Source organism: Ochlerotatus camptorhynchus, unplaced genomic scaffold (genome assembly GCF_037179485.1).
Source record: "Ochlerotatus camptorhynchus isolate MF236.1 unplaced genomic scaffold, CSIRO-AGI_Acam_v1.1 ptg000434l, whole genome shotgun sequence".
Lineage (NCBI taxonomy): Eukaryota > Metazoa > Arthropoda > Insecta > Diptera > Culicidae > Ochlerotatus > Ochlerotatus camptorhynchus.
This window is the reverse complement of record NW_027040920.1, coordinates 8,162,334-8,184,397: the sequence shown is the minus strand read 5'-3', so window position 1 is coordinate 8,184,397 and position 22,064 is coordinate 8,162,334. Positions and strand designations below refer to the sequence as shown.

The window sequence follows — 22,064 nt, the reverse complement described above, 5'->3', positions numbered from 1 at the left end:
GTAAAATAAGTTTCAACAAAATAGAAACCCTTTCTCGTGCCAATTTCTCATTAAAATAGGTTTGAAGAAATTCATGCATAAAGCACATTTAATGAAGATTTGCAAGTATGTATAATTATGATCAATCTAAACTCAATCTTTAGATCTCGGAGTCAGAGGCGAATTTTAGCTCAAATGCAAATGATTGACCATAACAAAGAATTATTAAAAGTTTCATGGAAATCTGCACATCGGAGAAGGTTAAATCTGAAATATTTTTTTTGCGGTTTGGCCTGGCAATGATGATTGTCAAATATTGGCGGCGATATAACTTTGAAAATGATTACTTCGATTCAGAGGGATTAGTTTAAGCGCATGAGTCAACTACGGTGTGCTCTGAAAGCTTAATTTATAGCCCACTCAAAAATAAAGGAAGCTATCAGAAACCGTTCAGATTCAGTTTGCTATTGGCGATATTGACCTTACCACCAGAAAATCACAATCGCAATAAAAGCAAACGACCACAACGCTCAGAAAAAGTCATCAACCTTATCAGCGCCTCTCACTAATTGAATTTTTCACCTTTCCCATCTCTGTCCTCTACACACACACACACACACACAATCATCCACAGGTCAAGGCCGCGTCAACCAGCTCGGCGGTGTGTTCATCAACGGTCGCCCCCTGCCCAACCACATCCGCCTGAAGATCGTCGAGATGGCAGCCGCCGGCATTCGGCCGTGCGTGATCTCCCGCCAGCTGCGCGTTTCCCATGGCTGCGTCTCGAAGATACTGAACCGCTACCAGGAGACGGGCTCGATTCGTCCCGGTGTGATCGGGGGCTCCAAGCCGAAGGTGGCCACACCGGAAGTGGAAACGCGCATCGAGGAGATGAAGAAGATGAACCCGGGCATCTTTAGCTGGGAGATACGCGAGAAGCTGATTAAGGTGAGTCAGTTTTAAGTGGCTTGGGGGGGGGGGGGGGGTCAGACTGGGAGGTGTGTAATTTTCGGAAGGAAAATCTCCCGCCGTGGAGCGATTACTTCTTTTCGAGCGGGATAGAAACGGGAGAAAGAAAACTGAAATTGGCCTTTGATGTTGTTGCTATTTTCAAGGTGAGATGCTATCTTGGTGGTTTTTTTTTTGAAGGAACGGCAGAAAATTAAAAACTGGATCATTATTGACGTCAAACATGTTTGCTCAGTGGTAACGGCGTAGCAGTTACGTAAATAACAAAAAAAAACGGAATCAACCAAGTTTGAAAAAGGTAGCAAAATCTGAGAAAAAACGCTACAAAATTGAAAGTAATTATGATTGCGCAATATTCGTATAAATACAGTAGCATGGAAAAAAAAATCTAATTTCGTTGAAGAAAAGCCGTCTTCTCTCTAACGAACGACAAGCTCCACGTGATTGCCGTATTCCAATGCAATCACGAGAGTCATTCTGACGTAATTACATGAAGTTTATTCTTACGCTTCGACTTCATTTCATTCACCCGTTGTCGTCGTCGTCGTCGTTGCCATTATTCACACTTTCGATCGAATAGAGTTTTGTGAATCGAAACCTTCGCTATCATCAAGCATCAAATGGCAATGGATGACGACGATCACGGCGACGACCGTTGAAAGCCTGCCGGAGGCCATTTGCGCTGATTTGATACTCTGGAAAACTGATTTACCCCAGCCCCCTTTTTGCGCTCTACTCGGAGCACGATTCAATGAATGAATCTGGTGCTAGGCCTGTGTTGCCTACCTACATACCTACCTAGATGTTCTCTTTTCAATCACAAACTGGTTTCGATTCCCAAAATCCGAGTTACCTACTGGCGCAATCATTGATGAAAACTTATTTTTAAATCCAGATTCACACACACACACATATGCATACTTTAGGTACGTGTTTCTAACGGCCACCATCACCTTTGCGGCCCGATGATTGAGGTGAAGATGTGTTTCATTTTTATGATTATTCACGATTTTATTCGGGTTTAATTTTTTGCGCTACTCGGCTTTACCATCATGCGGCCGTCGCCGGTCCAGTCTGTTTGTTCCAATTGTTCGGCTTTTCGTCGGCGGGGGAATCGATCGGCTGAAAAGAGTGTGAAAAAGTGGTTTCGGCTCCCGGTTTTTTTTCCCTCGGTATTCTTTCATTCGGCTTTTGTTGCTTTTAATTGTGCTTCGTTGATGTTTAATAAACCTCATCAACAAACGATCAAACGGAGTGACTTTGGCAAAAATTGATAGCCTACCGAGCCTACCGAATTGGTACAATATTTTGAAAACTAATGTGTTTCACTCCTCATTTTTCAAAATTTATCATTACTAAGCAACGTTTTTCAATTTTTAAAGTAGGATCTGTGCCAAGTAAGTGGTGTAGAACTTATATTGAGTAGTTCGACGTAAGGTTGCGTCAAAAATAGGTGCATTCCCACGTAACAATGCAAGTTTAATGGAGGTTTTAAAGCATGCTACAAATCTAAATCATGGTCTACAGAACCCTCATAAAACCAATCAATTCTCGGTACACCTTTTATCTACCGATTGAGTTGTCAACAACGGCGTTTACTCAACAGTGAGTTAAGAGCGTACACACTTTTTAGTAGCTATACAAGTTTTCTCGATTTTCCAGGAAAAACTTCTCGAATATGAGGAAAATCCAAAGAAGTTTCACTCTAATCAGATCTAAAGGGTGATACGGTCAAAATTTGGTCAATATCAACTTGACGTATTTCTTTCAATTTTGCATTTAAAAAACCTGAACACCCCTCATTTGAAGGTGTGTGTGTGTAGAATGTTGCTCCTATTTTGATTTTGGAATTCACTCTTCAGTTGTCAAAATGCCGTCCAAGCAAGAAGAGCAGCGTATCAAAATTTTGCTCGCGCATCGCGAAAATCCGAGCTACTCGCACGCAAAGTTGGCAAAATCGCTAAAAGTTGCCAAATCAACCGTTACAAATGTAATTAAAGTGTTTGGGGAACGTTTGTCGACAGCCAGGAAGTCTGGATCGGGGGGAAATCGAAAACCGGAAGCCGCTGAGACGACAAAGAGAGTTGCCGGTAGTTTCAAGCGAAACCCTAACCTCTCTCTCCGAGATGCCGCAAATAAGCTGGGTGTATCGTCTACAACCGTGCATCGAGCCAAAAAACGAGCCGGACTATCGACTTACAAGAAGGTAGTGACTCCAAATCGCGATGATAAACAAAATACGACGGCCAAAGCGCGATCCCGGAGGCTGTACACGACGATGCTGACGAAGTTTGACTGCGTGCTAATGGACGACGAAACCTACGTCAAAGCCGACTACAAGCAGCTTCCGGGACAGGAGTTTTATACGGCAAAAGGAAGGGGAAAGGTAGCAGATGTTTTCAAGCACATGAAACTGTCAAAGTTCGCAAAGAAATATCTGGTTTGGCAAGCCATCTGTACCTGTGGCTTGAAATAGCAGCATTTTCATAGCTTCCGGGACTGTCAACCAAGAAATTTACGTGAAAGAGTGTTTGAATAAACGTCTGCTGCCTTTCCTGAAGAAACACGGTTGTTCCGTACTGTTTTGGCCGGATTTGGCATCTTGCCATAACGGTAAAAAGGCCATGGAGTGGTACGCCGCCAACAACGTGCAGGTGGTTCCCAAGGACAAGAACCCTCCCAACACGCCAGAGCTCCGCCCAATTGAGAAATACTGGGCTATTGTCAAGCGGAACCTAAAGAAGACCAAAAAAACTGCTAAGGGCGAGCAGCAGTTCAAGGCAAACTGGCTTTCTGCGGCGAAGAAGGTGGACAAAGTGGCTGTACAAAATCTGATGGCAGGGGTCAAGCGTAAGGCCCGGCAATTCGGATTTGGAAAAGCGGAAGCCTAACTGAATATTTTTCCTGAATTTTATACTAATTGAACTTGAAAAAGAAATTTAATTTGATTTTTTAAATAAACGATTTCACCGATTTACACGCGTTTTCCCTTGACCAAATTTTGACCGTATCACCCTTTAATAGGAGAAATGGCTCTTATGTTGGCCTTTGAATCTAAGATTGGACCCATCGCTAAAAATCTACTATATATATTAATTTCATCTAGATAAAACACGCCATTTTGACGGTACTAATCGATATTTTTGGTCGCTTTTGAAAATATAGTCGATTGCTTAATTTATGTATGGGCCCAAATTAGGGGCATTTAGGCCGACATTACATCCATTTCCCCTATCTTCTTTTATATATATATATATCAAAATTAATTTCTGTCTGACCCTTATAGACTCGGAAACTTCTGAACCGATCGGCGTGAAAATTTGTATGCAGGGGTTTTTGGGGCAGGGAAAGGTTCTTATGATGGTTTTTTTTGAAACCCCCTCGGACGCATAAACTCAAGCTAATATTGAATCCCGAGCAAGGCCAGGCACACTCAGCTAGTAATCTCATAAAAACGCAGAAAGCATCCTGGAAATTGATTAGATTAGGTAAGGCCTACATTGATGCTAGCAGCATTTCTGAGATATGATACGAACATCAAATTGGCCAGGTCTACTGCGTTATATTTGCCGCAAAGATGATTCTGTGAAATGATTCGAGTTTAAATAAATCTATTTAAACAGCGATGCATTCCGTGAATCTACAGGAGTGGAAATAACACGCTCCGAGTTATAAAGGGTGAATGTAACAATAATATGTGATGTATATATGATTTAGTATGATGGAAGGATCTCAAAACACTTGATTGACAGCGGCTCCAGGAACAAGCTGGAACATAACACAACAAGTTGCTCTGATCTTTCAAGTGAGAAATAGCTTGAATTTCGGTTTTGGTGGTGATCCAGAATCGTGTAATAAGCATGGTTGCCTCTCAATCCAAAAGGCCTGGGTTCAGCCCTAGTCGGCACCGTCGGGATTTTCTGAAGCATAAAATCTCTGAACACGCCTTCTTTCGAAAGCAGAGGTGCCAGATTTTTTCCAGAAGTTTGCGAAAAATATCTGTGAATTTCAGAAATGTCTGTAATTGAGCTGCATAAAATTTGTAGAAGTTTTGCGTGTGACGGAGGGGGTAGGGGGGCATGTAATAGATGCGATATTTTAAATGTCAGTTAAACTCATTTCGAGCAAATCAGACCTGCTTTTAACAAATTGAATCTAAGTGGAGTTGGTAATGCATCCATTTACGCCGTATACGTTATACACAATAAATAAATAATTAAATTACAATTACACGAAAAATGAGGTTGACTTAAAGTTGAGATTAGTTCACTCCATATTCTTTAAAACGTAATTTACTCATAGATTGAGTAAAACTTTCCGAACTTTTACTGGAATTTGTTTTCTAATTTGAGCAACATTTCGATGTACATATGAAATTAGTATACGGACAAAAGTTTTCACTTAGTTTCCATTGGGAATGCATTGCACTATTTTTTCAATAAAAAAAAAAAAAAAAACAGATATATCTATCTGAATATCACATAACATTCATGTGATCACCACTGGCGTGCACAGGGTGGGGTAAGGTGGGGCAACTGCCTCACCTTTTATAAATAAGATTTTTATTTCCACATTTTCGAAGTTATGATAAAAAACATCTAGATTTCTTGATAACTTGATTTGAAGGTAAAATTGAAACCCTTTTATTGCGCCAATTCCTTTGAGATGGTGCCTGAAAATTTCACCACTAAGGTACATGAAGGGACGAACTTCATTGATGTTTTTTGGTCAAAAAATTGCACCACATTGGTGAATAAAAAAAAAATTCTGGTGTAATGTTTTTTTTTTTCAATGTTCTTCATGGAGCGTTAAAAGAAAAGGGTAAATTTAAGGTTAAAAAAATTCACCTTCGTGGTGGTAAATCGAAGAAAAAGCTTTTTATTGAATATTTCTGGTGTAACAATGTCATCAAGGTGGTGCATGGAGGGACTAATCAAAATGAATAACTCTGGTTCTAAAATTGAATCGCGCTAAAAATTTGAAGGTGCACATATAACAGAAAATTTGTGGTGGAAAGTTTGCAACAATGTGGTGAATGTAAAAGCAAGGTTTACTTATTTTCCTGGTGCATAATTTGCATCGTTCTGATGAATGCAAGCTTCATTGAAAATTTATGGTGGAAAATGGTGCAAAGCCTGAAAATTGCACCACAAAGTGCATGGTGAAACAGACTTCACTGACAATTTTTGGTGCACCGTTCTATTGAAAATTTCTGTTGCGAAATTTGCATCGCTTTGATACATGAAATGAACAGAAAATTTCTGGTGGAAAACTTGCACTAGTCTGGTAAATGAAGGCACCAGCTTTACTTAAAATTAAGCTAAATTTAAAATTTCTGGTGGAAAATCTTCACTGTTCTGGTGAACGGAAGGACAAGCTTTTTGAAAATTGTTGGTGTTAAATTTGCTGAATAGAGAAACAAATTTTAATAATAATTTCTGGTGTAAAATTTGCACCATTCTGATGATTGGAGGGAAGCTGATTTACTGAAAATTTATGATTAAAAATAAGGAAATAGGAGCAAGCTTTATTTAAATATGTCTGGTGGAAATGGAAAAAGGAATTTGGCACCAATCAGAAGATTGGAGAAGCAATTTCAATTCAACATCAAGGGTGGAAAATTTGCAACGTTCTGGTCAATTCAAATTTTCTGGTTTAAAATTTTCTGGGGGCAACTTGTATTGAAAATTTCTGGTGTATGATTTGCAACATTCTGCTATATGGAGGGGCAAGCTGAATTGAAAATTCCTGATCTAAAAATTGCATAGTTCTGGTGAATGGAGGGGCAAGATTTATTGAACATTTCTGGTAGAAAAACTACAACGTTTTGGTGAATGGACGGACAAATTAAAGTTGATTTCCGAGTACAACGTAAAGGGTATTGAATTCTGAGGACAGTTCCAAAAGAAAAGATTTCTGGTGATAATTTCATGAAAATTCTGCTAATAATTTCTAGTGAATCTTGCAGATAGTTCCAAGATAATTTTGAAAAGAATACCGAGAGAATTAAATTTTGAGTCAAATTCCAAAGGAATGTTGAGAAAAATTTCAAGGGAATTCCGGGGATAATTTCAATCTAATTCTGGGAAGAATTTCTGGAGAATACAGAGTAAATTCTTCTGAAACTTTAGGAGAATTTCAGTTCTGAGAAAAAAAAATGTTCTAAAATATTCCGAGAAGAACCTCAAAGATACTGAATTCTTAGGACAATTCCAAAGTATTTCTGGGAAGAATTCCAAGAAAATTCTACGGATAATTTCTAGTGTATCGTGCGGATTGTTCTAAGATAATTTCGAAAAGAATACTGAGAAAATCAAATTTTGAGTGAAATTTCAAAAGAAACAACATGTTAAGTAAATTCCGAGGATAATTTCTAGCTCATTCCGGGAAAAAAATTCTGAAACTCTAAAGGAATTTGACTACCAAGGTGTTCTGAGAAAAAATCATGAAGAGATCTAAGCATAATTCAATTGGACTTCTGAGAAGAATTTCAAAAGAGCTCTTAGGAGAGTTCTAAAAAAATCTGCAAAGAAACTCAAGGATATTGAATTCTGATGACAGTTCCAAGGGATTTCTGGGGAGTATTCCAAGAAAACTCTGCGAATAATTTCTAGTGAATCTTGCAGATAGTTCCAACATAATTCCGAAAAGAATACGAGATAATTAAATTTTGAGTGAAATTCTAAAGGCATTTTGAGGAAAATTTCAAGAGAGTACCGATGGCCCAATGGCTGGCAGCACTGCTGGAGTACAAGCCAAGTGCAAGGACGAAAATAGCAATATACTTTTATGAAGAGCTTTGAGTGTGTCGGTTTATTTTCTTTTGACAGATACGCGTATTTCATCTACTACTAGCAGACTTCATCAGTGCCAAGTACTCAACACCACTGATCAAGATTGGATTGATCAAGAGCAATATACTGTTTGTTCACTGCTATGCGCACTGTTTGAACCTTGTACTTGTCGACGCAGTGTGCATGCGAATGGAGAATGCGATTCTTATTGGTCATTCATGTCGGTTTGTCGGTACTATCACCACCATCTGAAGTGACTTCAGCTGAATCCAACCACCAAGGCAACAACATTGCAGCAAATGTATCATTTCGGTTAAAGCCCTACTAATGCAACCATTTGACGAACTGATCATCATCGACATTGTCGATGGGATTAAATTGCCAATTCCATTTGCTGTCTGAAAGCAGCTTCCATTGAAGAAGATGAACCACCTCCGGAGTAAAAAATAAATAAAATTATCTAAATTGAACAGTAGGGAAACAGTGGTGGGTGGACATCACCATCTCCCACGCACTTTGGAGTACTCCCCATCCCCAGATTGAATACACCATAGAAAAAACAATAACCCCTCCTTCACAAGATTCCTGTGCACGCTAGTGGTGATCACATGAGTTCTTTATGATAAAACACTTTAATTTCAATTGACACACATGGTTCATGTGATTTTGTGGTGCAATGCACAATTATGATAACACATGAAAGTTATGTGAAAGTCTAATGAATATTTTCCATTGGATATGTGATTTATTCTTTAAGTAAATTTTTCGTCGATTTTTGTCATATTCAAAAAGATGTATGAGGCTCGGAAAATTTTACTCCGTCTACAAGCAATCAACGTTTTCTGAGGTTTGAGTAATTTGAACTTAAATAAGAGTCGATCTTGTATGCCATGTAGTGCGGAAATCCGTTAGTTACTTAGTACTGGTCCTTTTGCACGGCAACAGCTGGGGAACGAGCACATCTTAGTGAGAGATTCAACTTTCCACCACATAAATATGGAGAAATCAAAAGAGCAATCTATTAACTTAATAATAAGATTCTAAACACTTCGTGAAACGATTCAGATAAGAAGGAATATCAAAAAAAAAAGATCATTGAGGAATGGAGAGTACTGCACAACGAAGCCAAGTAAAATGAATTGGTGCTCCAAATTTAAAATAAGTTATATCAAGCAACATATTCTTTACATTTTTCAAAATAATTACACACCTGGGGGAGAAAAACTTGGCTAAATGTAACACAATTTGCTGATACCAAACTTTTTGCCTTTCTCGTACACCAAGGTTATGATATCACTTGAAAACCAAAATTTCGTTCCAAGACCCGGAGAGACGAATGGCATATACCAAAGTTTGGCTTGTGTCGTTTGACATGTAAACGATCAAATTTGAACGTTTACACGTCAAACGACACAACCCAAACGTCAAATCATATGTTCCCTACCAAAAACTCAGCCAGATTGTGGCGGCCATAAGTGCTCGTAAAATGCTGGATAGACTCATCTCAACCGGATCGGAAAATGTTTCTGTATGTGTGTATATATGTTTTTTTTAAGGAGGAAACCTTCAGAAGGCCATTGTGCCACCGCTTGACGACTGGGCGCACAGTCGCGGTGACACGGTGTGTGGGATTCTTATCGCACTAAAACCTCCTTGGCCTTGCCCTTTTCCCCCGGAACCACTTGTCGTATTACTTCGGAGGGGGCCGTGCATTACGCACCTCACTTTACCTCAGCTAACTGGCGCTTCCTCTTCGCTGATCGTTTCTCCAATTTGTGAGCCATTTAGCTCCCAGCGTCACGTTCTACTCGGTTATCCCAGGTGGTGGATTCAGCCTACTCTGACGGAGAGTTCTCCCGGCTTCGGCTTTCAGTTCGCACTTGCTTGAGCACATTACTACTTTCTAGTTGGTCTTCTCGCCATTTTCGCTGCAGCGCTGACGCCACTGACATGATCTGCGTTAATGCTCTGCTGACGGCGTTGAAGGTGCCCTCCTCCCGACACATTTTTTTGACGACATTTTCCGTGCTAAGGGCGAGCATCTCCTCTCGCACAGCATCAAATCTAGGACATTCAAAGACCACGTGCTCTGGTGATTCTTCCACATTCCCGCACTCCAGACAGAAGGGTGACGTTGTGTGTCCGAACCGATGCAGGTACTTCCTGAAGCAGCCACGACCAGACAGAAACTGCGTCAAGTGGAAGTTGACTTCTCCATGCTTCCTGTTCACCCAGGTCGAAAGAGTCGGTATTAGCCTGTGTGTCCATCTACCGTTCTCTGCAGCATCCCACTCCTGCTGCCACTTAGCCATCGACTCCGTTCTCACCATTTTTCGTACTCCTCTGGTTTCTCTCGTCATATAACACTCGTAGTCCTCCGCCAAGGTGATCCCGAAAGGGATCATACCGCCGATAACGCATACTGCCTCCATCGAAATGGTCCAATACGCACTCACGACTCGCATGGCCAAGAGCCGGAACGTACTGCTCAATTTCATGTTGGTTCTGCTTCGTTTTCAGCGCTTCAATCCAGGCTGGACCTCCGAGCCTTAGTATCGATGAGGACACACTAGCCAGACGACGCCTCTTACTGCTGCTTGGACCAGAATTGTTCGGCATGATTCTGGCTATTGCGTTGATGACCTTCGCCGCCGTCTCGCAAGCATATTCGATGTGGCTGTTAAAGCTTAGCCGGTCGTCGATCGTCACTCCCAGATACTTCAGCACGCGCTTCGAAACAATGGTGTGCTATCCAACGGTGATTTCTGCCCGCTGCACTGCTTTGCAGTTACTGACCAACATCACTTGTTTTGTGGTGGGCTATCTGCAGCTTCGCTCCTTGCATCCAGTTACCAATCGTATCTATCGCCTCGGCCGCCAGCATTTCCACTTCTTCCAGCGTCTCACCGGTTACCGTCAAAATGACATCGTCCGCAAAGTCAATGATCTCAACGCCTTTGGGCAGCTTGAGCGTCAGCACGCCATTGAACATTCCGTTCCACAGCGTGGGAACTAGAATGGAGCCTTGGGGAACCCCTGCCGTGATTGTGAGCGATTTCTGCCCCGTGTCTATCGCGTAGACCAGGACCCGGTTCTGGAAGTAACTAATTAGAACCCTGCAGAGGTAGTCTGGAACCCTCATTCTATGGAGCGCCTTGGCGATGGCCTCCCAGCTGGCGCTATCGGATGCATTCTTCACATCAATCGTAATCACGGCGCAGTATCGATTTCCTCTCCGCTTCTGTTTGGAAGCTTTCTCGGCTCTGTCAATCACTGTCCGCATTGCATCCACCGTCGATCTCCCATAACGGAATCCGAACTGCCTATCCGACAATCCGTGTTCACTTTCTGTGCATTTCGTCAGCCTGTTCGGGATGATCCTCTCCAAGAGCTTTCCGACAGTATCCAGCAAGCATATTGGCCTATACGATGCAGGATCCCCCGGCGGTTTTCCGGGCTTCGGCAACAGCACAAGCTTTTGTACCTTCCACCTATCAGGGAACTGACCCTCGTCCAAACATTTCTGCAGCACCATCCTGAACATGTCCGGAAACATCTGGATCGCCACCTTCAACGCCACGTTGGGAATTCCATCCGGGCCGGGAGCTTTATTCGCCTTCAACCTTTTCGCTGCTGCTATGAGTTCCTCGTTGGAGACTTGTTCAACGTTGTCTCCATCTTCCTCGCCATATGGTTGGGTCATGCTGTGGAAAAAGTCCCTCCACGATGACTTTCAGCTTGTTGGGACATATTTCAACCGGCATCGTTGGACCTCTGATCTTCGCCATCGCGGTATGCGTTGCCCCAGGGGTTGGCATCGGCATCGCGGCACAGCTCCTTGAAACTATTTGACTTGCTCAGCTTTATCTATCGTTTCAGTGCAGCCCTAGCCTCTCGGAACACCACCCTGCGCTCCTCTCTGTCTGCTTCCGTTCTTGCTCTCTGAGCGCGCCTTCTGGCTAGAAGACAAGTAGCACGGAGGGTGCTAATTTCCTCGTTCCACCAGTAAGCTGGACGCCGCCTGTTCGTTGGTTCCAGTTTTCTCGGCATAGCTATGTCACATGCTCTTGCTAATGATTCGGTCAACTCGTTCGCGCTTAGGCTCGGGACGCTGCAACCTACCCTTAGAGCTTCGATGAAGAGATATTTATTGAATGCCTTCGTCTTCCACTTCCGCTCGCTTACTTTCGTCCTTCGTATTTCCACCGGTGTCCATTCGCCGATACTGTACCGGATCGCCTGATGGTCACTATGGGTGTACTGTACTGGAAAGTTCATATTTACCACTAGCCCCGTACTGCAGAAAGTGACGTCGATAATGGATTCCCTACCATCTTTGCGGAAGGTGCTGATGGTTCCTAAGTTGGCCAGACTGACGTTCAACTTTGCCAGAGCTTCCAGCAGGCTATAACCTCTTGCGTTGGTACATCTGCTCTCCCAATCCACTGCCCAAGCATTGAAATCTCCTGCGATGACGACTGGTCTCCGTCCAATGAGCTCTCCGGTGAGTTCATCTAGCATCTGGCGGAACTGCTCAATTGTCCATCTCGGGGGTGCGTAGCAACTACATACATAGATTCCACTGATTTTGGCGATCACGAAACCTTCGTATGAGCCCGCCACCACTTGTTGAATGGGATACCTGCTGGATATGGCTCTGCAATGATAGGAACGTCGCACTTTGTTTCCGTTGTCGATTGCCACAACAGTTGCTGTGCTGTGTTGCAATCATTGAGATTTATTTGGGTGACCTCCATTATTGCTGGCCTACCATCGCCTTCTTGAACTCAGGGCACTTGAAACTTCTCGTCACATGGCCGTTTCCGTCCTCCTTTTTGCAGAGCATGCACCTCGGTTGCTTTGTACAGTCTTTTGCAACGTGCCCCTTCTCTCCGCATTGCCTGCATAGATCAGATCTGTCAGTACCTTGGCAGTTTCTCGCCTGGTGACCGAAGTCCATGCATTTGTAGTATCTCTCCATTTTTTTTAGATACCCGAGGAATAGCTTTCAACGGGCACACTGACCACCCAGCCTTGATTCGGCCTGTCTTCAGCAGCTCGTTAGCTGCGTCCGAAAAAAGTCGTATACGCCTTCCTCAAACGAATTGACGTTGGTACGTCTCCCAAGTGTCATTGCACCTTCAGTGCACTTTTCAACTCGTCTTCCGTTGCGATCTCGTCCAGATCTCTACACTCAACCACTGACTCCTGGGATAAGGCTCTTACGTTCGCCGTACGCTCCTTAAAAGCTGCGCTCTTAACCGTAGGATCCCTTTTCAGCTCGAATAGCATCTCGCCTTTCTGGGTTCGCCTGGTTTTCACCACGTTCTCGCCTAGTTCTTTCAACTCCGGATCCTCTTTCACTTTCCGGAGGAGTGCTGCGTAGGACGTTTTGTCCTTCGCTTCAACAACCAGAGTGTCACCCTTGCTTCTCTCCTTCCGAGGCCTAGGCTTCGCCTTGTTCTTCTTGTCTTCCTTCTTCTTCTCTCCCTTCTTCCTCGCTTCCGCTTCCTTCTTCCTCACTTCATCTTCCTTCTGTTTTTTCTTTCTCTCCTTTTGGCTCTCGACTTTACGCCTCCCACCATTTCCTCCCATATCCTTGATGCCTTCCTTGGGTTTTTCATTGTCATCATTTTTGTTTTTTCCGATTTTCTCCATTGTTGAGGACCATTTTTAGATAAAATGTAAGAATCAAAAGTTATTAATGATTCAAGTCACTTTTGTTATTATGCTCAATCAACTGTTCAGCAGGCAACATTGGTGTTTATGGCGCGTAGAATAGAGGACAAAAATCATGGCTACTATGTCAATTTGCAGAATACAGTGTTGCCCACAAAACAGTTGCTTAATCATGCCATAAGATTATCAATCTCTTAAACAATCAATAACTATTTTATTTGATGTTTGGCTGAAAAACAATACTGGGCAAAGTTGTAGCTGAGAAAATTTTCCATAAGAATAGCTATATAAAATTTTAACAGTGCAATATGGAAGAAGGAAAGAAGACTACGAAGAAAAAGTTTGGTTTCCCCACAGTTATTCCCATATAAACTTCAAATGGTTTGTGCCCAGTCAGTTTCTTACCAAATCAGTTCAAACCTTGGGAGGCTAATTTAGACCCGATTTGGAACCGTTTGAGTACTGTGGAGCGAAAGTGTAAAATTTTGCATCAATCTAATGTATATCCTACGTAGCGGTCATGTATGGACTCAACAAGAAATCACCTTAAATAATTCTCCCATAGAACGATTTAGAATGCTATCCAGATCGCTCAATGGGATCCGGAGGAATGGCCAAAAAAGTGAAATAATTCAATAAAACTCATTCACTTTTCTCAACGATTGCTGAACTGATTTGAGTGAAACCACTTCCATTTTGTTGCAACTGGTCTCCCATATGACGATTTTAAATTTTATCCTGATCGCACATTAGGTTCCGCACATTTGAGCTTTTCAGTGACAGTGACTATAGACCGGTCAACGTGAGTGAGGAAAATTTTCGTTTTGGATACAACACGGCAGCACATTGACAGCTCTATAACTATGACCTTCTCAAATTCACCACACGAACGAACTGTCACTGTTATAAGTGACAGCTCGTTCGTGTGGTGAATTTGAAAAAACCACGAATTAAAGGGTGATACGGTCAAAATTTGGTCAATATCAACTTGACGTATTTCTTTCAATTTTGCATTTAAAAAACCTGAACACCCCTCATTTTGAAGGTGTGTGTGTGTAGAATGTTGCTCCTATTTTGATTTTGGAATTCACTCTTCAGTTGTCAAAATGCCGTCCAAGCAAGAAGAGCAGCGTATCAAAATTTTGCTCGCGCATCGCGAAAATCCGAGCTACTCGCACGCAAAGTTGGCAAAATCGCTAAAAGTTGCCAAATTAACCGTTACAAATGTAATTAAAGTGTTTGGGGAACGTTTGTTGACAGCCAGGAAGTCTGGATCGGGGGGAAATCGAAAACCGGAACCCTAACCTCTCTCTCCGAGATGCCGCAAATAAGCTGGGTGTATCGTCTACAACCGTGCATCGAGCCAAAAAACGAGCCGGACTATCGACTTACAAGAAGGTAGTGACTCCAAATCGCGATGATAAACAAAATACGACGGCCAAAGCGCGATCCCGGAGGCTGTACACGACGATGCTGACGAAGTTTGACTGCGTGGTAATGGATGACGAAACCTACGTCAAAGCCGACTACAAGCAGCTTCCGGGACAGGAGTTTTATACGGCAAAAGGAAGGGGAAAGGTAGCAGATGTTTTCAAGCACATGAAACTGTCAAAGTTCGCAAAGAAATATCTGGTTTGGCAAGCCATCTGTACCTGTGGCTTGAAAAGCAGCATTTTCATAGCTTCCGGGACTGTCAACCAAAAAATTTACGTGAAAGAGTGTTTGAATAAACGTCTGCTGCCTTTCCTGAAGAAACACGGTTGTTCCGTACTGTTTTGGCCGGATTTGGCATCTTGTCATTACGGTAAAAAGGCCATGGAGTGGTACGCCACCAACAACGTGCAGGTGGTTCCCAAGGACAAGAACCCTCCCAACACGCCAGAGCTCCGCCCAATTGAGAAATACTGGGCTATTGTCAAGCGGAACCTAAAGAAGACCAAAAAAACTGCTAAGGGCGAGCAGCAGTTCAAGGCAAACTGGCTTTCTGCGGCGAAGAAGGTGGACAAAGTGGCTGTACAAAATCTGATGGCAGGGGTCAAGCGTAAGGCCCGGCAATTCGGATTTGGAAAAGCGGAAGCCTAACTGAATATTTTTCCTGAATTTTATACTAATTGAACTTGAAAAAGAAATTTAATTTGATTTTTTAAATAAACGATTTCACCGATTTACACGCGTTTTCCCTTGACCAAATTTTGACCGTATCACCCTTTACTAATGCGTGTTGCAAAATGCATCACACGTGTAATTTGATTAAAGATATAAGACAGTGTAACAAAATAAATTTTAAAATTTTCCCTTGATCACAAAAGTCTGTAAATATCTGTAACGAAAAAAATGTTTGTGAAAAAAATAAAAGTCTGCAAATTCACAGACATGTCTGTAAATCTAGTATCTCTGTTCGAAAGAGAAGTAAAGCCGTTGGTCACCGGGCCACGAGTTGATGGGTCCATAGGTGTGGTCCATGTGTGGGAGCTGTTTCCTTGGCGTCGGAAGCATTGATACTCATTACGGAAAACAAGATCGACGGAAAATAAATCAAGGAAAAAAAAAGCAAACGGAATAGGGTAAATGCTCCTATAGTTGCGGTACGTTAGAAGCGTTAGGTTCCTATAGCTGTGTATTGAGTCTCCATGCACAACTATAGGAACCTAACGCTTCTAACGTACCGCAACTATAGGAGCGTTTCCCCTTTTGGGAGAGGTTTCACCACCGACAAACCGACATGACACTTAATTCTGACTTATGGCCGAAAATCGTAAACGGCCGATTTAAATGTGCAAAGATCCAAACTGTCAAAACCATGAGATTTTTTGATCTAGATAAAAATAGTTCGTCCAGTATAGATCAGACACGAACCAATTCATAACTTTTACATGTGGGTTCATGGCTTAGCTAAATATTTCCCGCGAACACAGAGTCAGATGTCAGTAAAGTGCTTTGATAGAAATTTTATTGTTTTTGCTGTCTATTAGTATTCCAAGCATTAGAAGTTGCAATAGATCAACCACATATTTGCATTGCAGATACTTCTTGTTGTATATAAGCATTATAAGTATATAAGTATATAAGCTTCAAAAAAAAAAACTATGCAAATATTCATTGTTGTATTCTTATTGCGTTTGATATTTTCTGATTATATACTCATTCAAAATTTCTTATTTCTTTTACTAAATTGTCTGAGTTTCCACCACAAATCAAAATACTGATGTTCGGTCAAAACACTATAAAAATAGTGCAAATGCTATAATTTCCGTTCAACATAATACTAACGAATTAACTCTGGGATCCTCAGTACATGTTAAGAAAAAGAGATTTAAAAAAACATTCATTGTTTTCAAAAACATTTAGAATATACTTTAAAAAAAACGGCGCCGGTGGTGTAGTGGTAAGCGTGATTACCTCTCACCCCAGTAGGCCTGGGTTCAATACCAGTCGGCGCCGCCGGGATGTTCTGAGGCATAACATCTCTGATCACGCCTTCCTTCGGATGGGAAGTAAAGCCGTTGGTCCCCGGTTCATGAGTTGATGGGTCGATAGGTAGGGTCCAGGTGTGGGAGCTGCCTTCCTGGCACGTCGGTAGCATTGGCGCTCAGCACGGAAAACAAGATCGACGGAAAAAAACAAAGGAAAGGAAAAAAAATATATATATATACTTAAAAAAAAAACTATCAATGCTACCCCGGTACGCAGAAATTGAGCACATTTAAAAATGGATTGAGCTTCTAGGGATCCAGAAATTTGACCTTTGCCAATTGATTTTCCTAGTTTCACAACCAGTACTTCTGAATTAGTACAAAATAAAATAGTTTTTGAGAGCCTCGGGCAAAAAGTGGACTGGTTTCAACGAGAATTTCTCCTGAACAAACTCATGCATTGTTTAACATTGAAAGTTATCAATTATTAATTCTGGAAGATAAGTTGAGAGCCGACCAAACGCTCGCCACAGAAGCTTAAAATCCTGGAAGAAGAAGAAGAGTTTACATCAAACTTTCAAGCTAATAATTGCATAATTTTTTTTTTTTTGTTAAAAGTTGTAATTTCAACTCCAAACTCTTTGACCAATCCGATTCCATCCCGAAGATCGGATCACTTCAGCCAAATCAGCACCGAAACTTCAGAAGCTGTGTGCTCGCGCTAATGACTGAAGGATGATGAATAACTTTGTAGGATTCGACCTTTTGTAGCTGACCGTTTTCGTCCCCTTTGTTGATGGAGGCTCAATTTTCGCACAGCCATCAACGCCAAACGTCAACAATTTCGGAAGATCGATCGATCGCTGGACGGTCTTTTCTCGGTTGGCGATCGTCTTCCTTTTACGATCAATCGCCCGGCCCGTTGAAGAACACTTGCGCTACTGGGTAACTTAACTGCTGAATCATTTGTTTTCCTGTACACCTTTTTTTTCGGGAGGAGCACAGTGGAAAACAACCATCTTGAACGTTCGGAGCAGCTAATTTTTTTTCGGGCTGCGATCAGTTGCTGGTACCCGGAGAATGGGAGGCATGATGTTGCGAGGTCCGCACGATTGGAGGTTCCTTTTTTGTTAGGACACTGCTGCGCCGCGAACGTTGATCATTTCGTGCGTCATGAGCGTAGATCGATTGAACGGGCAAATAAGAGAGAAAAAACTCCGGTAGCCAGCCGGTCCTAGTGGCCAGCGTGGAGAGTTGAACTCCCTTGGGATTGGTGCGGCACCAGGGGTAGGGTTGCTGCGTACTCCAATTGGTTCGGTAAACCCGTTAAAAGCTTGGGCAACCCTAGCTGCAGTGATATTAGTATGCCAACCGCGCGATCGATCAATGCAGGGAAAATTCCAGTAGCGTAGCCGACGATTTAGTCACGGATTGTTGAAAATGTACACATTCAATTGTTTGGTTAATGATCTCTGCGCTGCCTGATTTTTTGGGGCCTTTCGCTCTCTAAGGCAGCATCAGCAGCAGCACCGTTGTTGATCCCCATTCGCCGAACGGTTTAGTTGATGAATCTTTCTCCCCAGCTTCCAAACGTGTTTCGAAATGTGTTCGATTCATAAAAGCCGGCAACCGGCAGCTTCCAATCAGGTAGCATGATCCGGCATGATTTGCTTGAAATTTGGATCGATTTCAAGCTCCCGCTTCACTCCGACCAGCCAAGGGTTCCTTCAAACATTCCAAAATATCAAATCTATCAATGAATGAAAGCATCGCCGCAGCCGAAGCCGTCAAATAGCATTCCACCAAAGGCCGACGGGAGGAAATTAATCCGATTAAATATTTGTTTGCTATTAAGTGCTAGTTTGTGGCTGGTATCAACATCAAACACCTCACGGCGGGCGCGCTGGCCAACTCTGCTCTGTCTCTGTTGCCTGATAAATACAACTCACACTTTGCATGATGCTGTAGATGTATGGGATATAAATAAATCGTAAGCGACGTGTGTCCATCACCGTCCAAGTGTCCACGCTGCTGGCTGCCTGTAGCTTGGCTGTCCATCTGTCCTTCTGCCATGCCGTCGTGGAGTGGACAGCGAGTGGCAGCAGCAGCAGCGCGGTCTCTGATTTTGATGAATTAAAGAAAATAGCAACAACAAGATGATATCAAGAAACTTCAATTTGGAACAGATTATTGCTTGTCCTTACCCTCTCCCCTTTTATCTTGTTCTAGACCGATCCGAGCGCGGGCTATTGCAGCGCGGACGGCGGCCTCCACAGACAGCCAGGCGCAGATTACCGATGTCGTGAGGTAAATTTTCTTTGATTATTTTATTTTTTTTTTAAGACAAGAGCTATTGCTTTGGGAACGAAATTGATTCAGTATTCAGTTAAGAAAATGACTGAACTCTTGCATGTTTGGCATTCATTTGCAAACATTCTGTGAAAAGGATTACAGGTTATCATTGATCTGATTAAATTCATTTCTCCGGGGTATCCTGGTTATCCGAGCTCTGATTACTGGACAAAGTTGGACAACATTGATTTCAGGATTTTAGATTTAATTAGTTTGTTCGTCGTTCCGAATAAATAACGCTTTATATTCTGTTCAACATTACCAGGGCTGTTAATGAAGGGGAGCGGGTCCTTTCACCGAAGTTCATTTTACCTTAGGAGCAGTGCTGCAAAATATGAATATCAATACCTACAAAATACTGAATTTCACTAGCCTACTGACGTCAGTATCAATTGACACAGTTAGAATATCAATGTTATTCGTGTCAATGTCAGTGCGCAAATGACATTGACATCGTAAAGGGACCACTGACATTCTGTCACATTTTGTATTCTTTTATACGCCAGCTGATCGAGTACCGATCTTTATAAAATTCATCAGTCATCATTTTCCTTAGTTATATTCAAATGGATAGAAATTTCAAAGCCGTTCCTCCTGATATCATGAATATCAGTGTCCCTAGTGAAATTTCGTGCTAGACCAATATCTTACGTGCAACATGTAGCCAGCTGGCCGATCCGACTTAAAACGCGTGGCTTAAGCGCCACTCCACAAGGGAGACCACACGCCCAATGTAAATTTGCCCGGTTGAGACTCTCCTAAAGGCGAGTCCATTAAATTTCCTAGAAAGGATTTACGGATCAGGCAAGTCCAAACGGGAAAACCCTATTATCTCCGTAAAATCACAAACACGATAATCACTCAGAGAGTCGGTGAGAGCTCACCCATACCAAAAAAAAACCTCCACGAAAGAGAATTAATCATTTTGTTCGACCATTTTCCACAGAAATCCCCATATAGAAATTGAGAGAAGTGGGAATAATTCACTTTTGGTGCATATTCAGGTGAACTACAGCCTAGAGAAATCAATCAGGGACTTTGTCGTTCAGTTTTTTCCCGGAAATTATTGTTAAACAAGCTACAATTAATTAAAAATGATTTGTCCCCATACAGTTTTACCTGCTTTACTACCAGTTCTCAGAGAGCCAAAAAAAATTCAAATTTGAGAGAGAAAATTTGCTCTCACGACCTCAATCTCTCAACATGCCATGTATTTTGTTGATACTCGATTTGTGATTTCCCTTTCACAGATTATAAAATAGAGTATCTGTCACTACAAAACATGTCTGGTACCTCTATAAATGCATTTACTTTAACATTTGAAATCCCTCCTTTTTTACATATTCTGCGCAAAGGATAATTTATGCCCCACCCCATACATAAAAATCGGTGGGAAATTCTGTGAGGGGTGAGCTATTTTGTGTGCAGAATGTGTAAAAAGGAGGGACTTCGAATAATAATCTAAATTCATATATAGAGGTACCAGACATGTTTTGCACTGCAGTGTCCTCTGTGAACAATTATAAGAAAACAGATTGTGTGTAGTTTCCGAAAGATGTCACCGCAAACAACAGCAGTGACATCTGATGGAACATGAATGCAGAAGCTTGACAAAATGATTAATTTATCCTCATCGGCAGTCTCGTCACTTGCCACTAGACGTCACCCCGATCTGGAAGTGGACTACTCTCCCCAACATTCAAACTCTCAACAAGAGGACTGGACCCGAAAACTACAACGGAGAACGCGAAGTGATGTCGCATGCAATCAATCAATTAAAGCTAGGGAGATGGTTCGTTTAAGAAAACATATATTGTTACGAAATATTCAGACGGTATTTTGACGGAATAACGGGTATTTCAACATATTACTTAACCTACGTAGATTTATTTACATGTTATCTTTATCGATTTCTATTTACTTGTGTGTGTTCGTTCCTCTCTCCTTTGTGTGTGCGATTTCTCTCTATCTCTAACTAACGTGCTCAAATGCTCTTATCTGTTCATTTGTGTGACGTCACCTTAATCAGCTCTAAACGAGTATGCGTTCCTGGTGACTGATTTAAGCACTTGACATCACTTTAAATTAATACTTTAATTTGAAAAACAACAACCACGAACAAACGCGCATGCAAGTTCGTTGGGAAGTCAATGATCGAGACCGTGAATCCTCAGATTAAAAAAGTGAAGCTCGGACGAACCGGAAGTCCATCATTTCCCGAAAACCTTTGTGTCCTATCGTCAATCTAAAGACACAAAAAATAACTTGACTCGTTTAATCGTGCGGCTGTCGCTCTCCTACCTCATCCATAAATTAAATGGACCCCTCTTAGGAAAGATCTCAGCAAAAATGCTTGTGTCTTCCTACTGCCTACACTAAGGAATTTAATTCAAATAATTTAAACCTATTAAGTTATATGCAAATTTAAACAAAATTCCTGATCGTTACAAACACTGCTAATGAGTCATTTTGCCGAAGGATATTTTGCCACCAAAGATCCTTCTAGTCAAGCTAATTCCTTCTGAGATGCAAATTATATATTCTTTACAAAAACCAGGACTCAAAAGATTCATGAGATCATGTTTTCCTCCTTTAAAAAGCTGCCCTTCTTTCTTTTATAGTTGTTTCATAAAAAAGCTTTAGGAAGATTTTCCTTCTTTGTTTAAAGAGCAGTTCTTGCTAGATACTAATGTTTATTGTACTTTGAAAATTTCATCACTATTGATCAATGTGTTTCAACGCTATAATGCAAATGCAGGAACTTAGGAGCGTTTACCCTAGACGATGGAATTTGAATCTTTTTTGACGTTGGACTACGTTTTTCTTTACTATATGGGGGGCCACATTAAGAAATCAAAAATGCGACACGTAACGAAAA

At 41.8% G+C, this 22,064-nt stretch overlaps 1 protein-coding gene across 5 annotated transcripts in view; it reads left to right on the top strand.

The window, feature by feature from the left end:
* gsb-n (gooseberry-neuro) overlaps positions 1 to 22,064 on the top strand; it is a 181,738-nt gene that overhangs the window by 34,741 nt on the left and 124,933 nt on the right. For 3 of the 5 annotated variants that reach the window (XM_065234661.1, XM_065234660.1, XM_065234663.1), the window contains 2 exons: positions 614 to 927; positions 19,064 to 19,141. In XM_065234661.1, coding sequence (XP_065090733.1) covers positions 614 to 927; positions 19,064 to 19,141 — 392 coding nt within the window. The remainder of the gene's footprint in view (positions 1 to 613; positions 928 to 19,063; positions 19,142 to 22,064) is intronic. The other 2 variants (XM_065234664.1, XM_065234662.1) reach the window with 1 other exon arrangement.